Source organism: Plasmodium fragile, assembly GCF_000956335.1.
Source record: "Plasmodium fragile strain nilgiri unplaced genomic scaffold supercont1.37, whole genome shotgun sequence".
Lineage (NCBI taxonomy): Eukaryota > Apicomplexa > Aconoidasida > Haemosporida > Plasmodiidae > Plasmodium > Plasmodium fragile.
This window is the reverse complement of record NW_012192617.1, coordinates 50,226-55,240: the sequence shown is the minus strand read 5'-3', so window position 1 is coordinate 55,240 and position 5,015 is coordinate 50,226. Positions and strand designations below refer to the sequence as shown.

General features: G+C 46.5%; 2 protein-coding genes across 2 annotated transcripts; one reads left to right on the top strand and one right to left on the bottom strand.

The window, feature by feature from the left end:
• Positions 1-581: 581 nt before the first annotated feature.
• AK88_03296 (uncharacterized protein) lies at positions 582-3,308 on the top strand (the record flags this gene model as incomplete). Its single annotated transcript, XM_012480917.1, has 1 exon — positions 582-3,308. The coding sequence occupies one exon, from the start codon at positions 582-584 to the stop codon at positions 3,306-3,308; it is 2,727 nt and encodes a 908-aa protein (XP_012336340.1).
• Positions 3,309-3,699: 391 nt separating this feature from the next.
• AK88_03295 (uncharacterized protein) lies at positions 3,700-4,875 on the bottom strand (the record flags this gene model as incomplete). The annotated part of the gene is made up of 2 exons (XM_012480916.1): positions 3,700-4,593; positions 4,786-4,875. The coding sequence occupies 2 exons, from the start codon at positions 4,873-4,875 to the stop codon at positions 3,700-3,702; spliced, it is 984 nt and encodes a 327-aa protein (XP_012336339.1).
• Positions 4,876-5,015: the final 140 nt, after the last annotated feature.

Genomic DNA, 5,015 nt, shown 5'->3' with positions numbered 1-5,015 from the left:
CTTTTATGTGTGCCTTTTATGTGTGCCTTTTATGTGTGCCTTTTATGTGTGCCTTTTATTGTACGCCCCCATTTGTGGATCCTCTCCGAGTTGATAACACTTTGCCGTGCACATATATGAGGAGTGGTTGAAGCAAGGTATGCTCTTTTTTCTCTTCGTCAGAGCGCTTCTCTTTTTTTTTTTTTTTTTTTTTTTTTTTTTTCTACAAACTTTTATTCGATCGATTTGATCGTTTGATGGGCTATAGGCCCCCTCTGGCCGATTTGCTCCGTTTGGCATTTTTAACCATATTTGACGCGCGCAGCATATTCGAGGACGACTCGTCTCCATGCACGACATCTCCATGCTCCATGTTTGAGGCCTTTACGCCAACACAACATGGGGGTGTGCCCAGGCAGATTATTTTTCACCGCCCTCCGCGGTTGCTACAAGGAGGTGTACAGGAGGATATGTGACTCTTCTGCATTTTTGCCCCTTTTTGTTTTTGTTCTTTTTTTTTTTTTTTTTGTGTGTTTGTAAACCCGGTGGGGAACCTCTTCCCCCCAGTGGGTAACTCTCCCCTCCCCATCGGCCAACCCACCATGGGGATCCCCTGCGACAGCCTCAAGGTTGTGCAGAGCGCCCTGAAGGCCAAACCAGCGGGGCGCAGTTGCAACGCTGCTATTATCAAGTGCACAGCACGAGCAGCAGTCTACAAAAAACACAAGGGCATGTTCCAGACTGTGGAGAAGGATATAAAAAGGGAAGGAAAACATTTGGCAGAGCTGCTGTTCAAGAAGAAGCTACACCTCATAAATGAAAAGGACATTAGCAAAATTTTGAAGAAGGTGATAAAGGGAAAGATTAAAAATGAACTCGTGTGGGATGATCTGCAGAGACTGATCTTTTGCTGCAATGTGGGGTGTGCAGGTGGGGGAGGTCCACTTGAGGACCCATCTGAGGGAAGGTCGATGGACCAACTTGCCCAGACATCTCCTCCTCCCCCCAGCACGATTCACGACGCGAGGATGGGCAACAGCACAATGAACGACACGAGGATGGGCCACACGACACCATACAACCGCCACTTTGACCACGTGAACGCCTACCTCCTATCAATCGCTGTGCAAAAGTTAAACAAAAGGAGCGCCTCCCTCCTCAGCTTCCTCTTCTCCTACCTACGAGACTCCTACCGCAGCATGGAGCCTCGACATTTCGTGCAAATATTTCTCGTGCTGGTGAAGCACACGTTCCGAGACGTGTCCCTACTGCACGGGGTTGGCCCACCCCTCCACTGGGCACAAATGGTCCGATCGGAGAAGAACCTCCTGCACGTATTAAGTTTACACTGTGCAGAAAATATAAATCTGTTTAGTATAAATGACGTAGCCATGACATGTGAAGCCCTTTGCTTTTTTACGTCGAGAGACAATCCCTTTATCCCCTTCTGGAATGACGTCCTGTGCCACGTCCTAGGAGTGCCATCTCGGAGGAGCCAAGGGGGAAACACATTCATGCATTCAGGCGATCCCCTCGTAAGGGACGAGGAGCAGAAGGAGAAGAAGCGGTTATCGCCCTACGTCAGGAGGATAATACAAAGGAGAGGACGCCACCTTGGTGAGGTGAAGAAGCAAACGAATGGAACACGTGAAAAAATACCAGCATTGTATTTCGAACTAAGTGGTAGAAATATGCTCAGCATAGTGAAGTACATATGTCTTTATGGGTCCGTCCACAGGGAAGTTCTGAACCCTCTGGCGAAAAAAGCAAAAAAAATATTTTTCGAATTGCCCTTGGACACAACATTACATGAGTGTGTAGAAATTCTTTCCCTCTTTAATAGCATACACGAGTTAGGGGATGTGAAGGCCGAGTTGAGGGAGAGGATAAACTTGTATGAACGTCAGTTTGGAGGAGCCCTCGTGGTGACGCAGTACGATGTGAAGTGTCTGGTGACATTAGCACAACTCTGTTTAGATGAGCTTCACTTTATTCCATTTGTCTCCATTTTTATGAACAGCGTACACAAGTGTTCGGGTGAGGATGCCGCCCGCTTGGTGCGTCTGTTGCTGGTGAGTTGGGGCTCCCACACGGACACCCACACGGACGCCTGCACCGACACGTACACCCGCGTGAGGAGGGGGCTTCTCCCCACGCTTCTCCCCGCGCTGCTCCCCGCGTGCCCCGAAGTGATATCCCAGCTAACCTACACAGAAATGCTGCTCCTCTGCGGAGCGCTCAAAAATTATACACTTCCCAAAGAAAGCATTATTAAGTGTGTAACAAACAGAATCTGTGACGACTTGAAGAAGGTAGACCTACGAAGTAACCACCTACCCCCTTCCTATATCGACTACCTATTCTTAATTACCTTCTCGTTGTACAAGGGAGAATTTTACGCTAATACAAATTTGCTACGCTTCTTAGTGCAGATTCTATTGAAGAAGAAGGAAGACAAGGTGTGGTTACACCATCGCAGGTACCATTATGTCTTTTATTTATTAACTCTACATCGAGGGGGGAGTCAAGGGGATGCCTCCATGTGGGTTGAATACTTCAATTGTGTGTGTGGGAATCTGTCTCCTCGGTTGAGTGAGGAAACATTGTACCATGTCCTCTTAATATATTTTCATATGGCTAAGCAGGGGGACTACCGCTCTTTGGTGCGGCACCTCGGGGGGAAGCGTCGTGATGGAGCTTCTTCTCCAAGCAGCTACCTACCAGTCAGCCGCTCATCAACGAGATGTGCAAAGAAGAAAGCCCTAATGCTCTTGTCCCCTTACGACTGCCGCTTCATCTGCAACGAGAAGCAAATAAAGGAGGAACTACTAAAGCTGTTTCTACATCTATGGGTAGCTTACCCAATTAGATCAGGCAGGAAATCTCTCGACCTTCTAATCGTTATGAATGCATGTAACGAGGACGCACATGTAAGGAGGTACCTATTCAGTACGCACCTCTTGAATAGAATTAGTCGCTACGTCGCATTGTTGATTCAGAAGAAGAGTAGCCTGACGGTGCACCTGTGTGAAGACCCGGTGACGAAAGAACCCATTCGTGTAAACCTGTCCTCGCTACGACACGCGTACAATCGCATGGTGAGCAGGTGGAGGGATGCACAGAAGCTACAAACCACAAAGACGCAAGCGCATATTCAGCAACTGAACAAGGCTACTCGACACTACATCCTAAACGACTACAAGCACAAGGAGAGTATTGCTGTGCAGGGGGGGGATGGCGCACCCCAGAAGGGCAGACCCGCTAAGTACCTTCGGAATTGCAAAAGGGGGGAACCCGTGTTGGGTGCACTTGCGGCCTATGGACACTAGTAAGGGGGGGCTGCTTTTTATCCTCGCCCGCCGTGTAAAATTAACCAAAGACAAAGAGCAGCACTGCGGTGCCAACATGGGAGATGACAAAAAAAAAAAAAAAAAAAAATTTCATCGAATTTTCTCAAAATGATGGTACTACGTTAAAAGGGGGAGTTCGCTCGAGAGGGAGTAAAAAAATGTAAAGGGGAAAAAAAAAAATTTTGCATTATTTTATTTTTTTTATTTTTTTTTTTTTTTTTGGGTTTGTGGGAAAACAAACGAATATATGTCGCTGCGTTGTTAGGTAGCGTGAGCGGTGCCATGATCAGCACGAGGGCGCAGGAAACAAATGAGTACGCCGCTCCGCCGCTTCACGGCTCCACCGCTTCACCACCCCGCCGCTTAACGGCTAGTCGTACCTGCCGATGAAGTAGTCCTTATCAAAGTGATAAATTCTGGCGAAGCCGTCCTCTCCGCCCGACACAAAGCCATCGCCGTGTGGCAGGAACTTAATCGAGTGGACAGTACCGAAGTGGCCCTTGATGCTTCCTAACTCATTTGCGTGTATTATATCGTAGAGGAGCGTTTGAAATTTTCCCTCCCCTGAGGCCGTGGTGGTAACATATTCTGCTGCCTGCCCACCAGCTAAAATGATGTGATTTTTGGGGTTATTTTCATTTTTAAAAAGGGGAGAAATATCACATGTGTTTAGTGGTCTGTCCGTTGTGTATTCATTTATAATATCGAAATTAATTGCATCTCTTAAGGTCGCTGTTCCATCTGAAGAAGACGTTAACATAATCATCCTGTCCTTGTCAAATGCCATATTTGTAACTTCCTTTGAATGAGCTTGTATCTTCCTCAGTTGGTGACCATCCTCGGCATTCCATATTACAATTTCTCCATTTTCGTGTGCAGATAAAATGAGCTGGTCAAAAAAACACCACCTCACTTGGATGCACCTACTTTCATGTTCTTGTTTCCACACCACTGTGTTACTTTTTAAATCATACAGTTTGATAAATCGCTTGTGCTCTACCTTCAGTCTGTCAGTCGCCACAATTATTTTGCTTTGGTCTAAGGGATTTTTGTTAAACTCGACGAAACGTACTGGGCCATTTTCCTCCAGTACGGTCAGCGTCTCTCCTGTGTACACATCAAATACATATACCTTGTTCGCTGCGCAGGAGCAGACAATGCGTTTGCTGTCGTACGTCACATCTGAGTTGTACACGGCACCGCTGCACTCGTACAGGCCTATCTGATTTCCATCGGCCAGTCTCCACAAAATGAACTTTTTATCCTAAGGTGAGGGGAGGAAAGGGAAGAGATTTTTAAACAGGCAACAAAAAAAGGTATGTGATAAGGCTGAACGGTATGCCACACTTATTATAACATCGCTATTGTGCGCGCACAAGACGCCGCTTCACCCCTGGGGAAGCCTCACAATCTGCTACCACCCGGACACTCTCTTCCTTTACGCCAAAATACTAACCCTTCCTGTGGTGAAGAGCAAGTCCCCATCGTAATTTGTATTCACGTGCGTCAGAGGACGATTGTGACCACACAAGTATTTCCTCTTCATCGTGTAAATATATACTCGTTTGACAATATTTAAAAAAAAAAAAAAAAAAAGGTGACTCTTTTTTGTAATACCCCTCCCGGGTGATTTAAAGAGACATCCCCTTCTCAGCAAGGTAGTTTTTTTTTTTTTTTTTTTTTTTT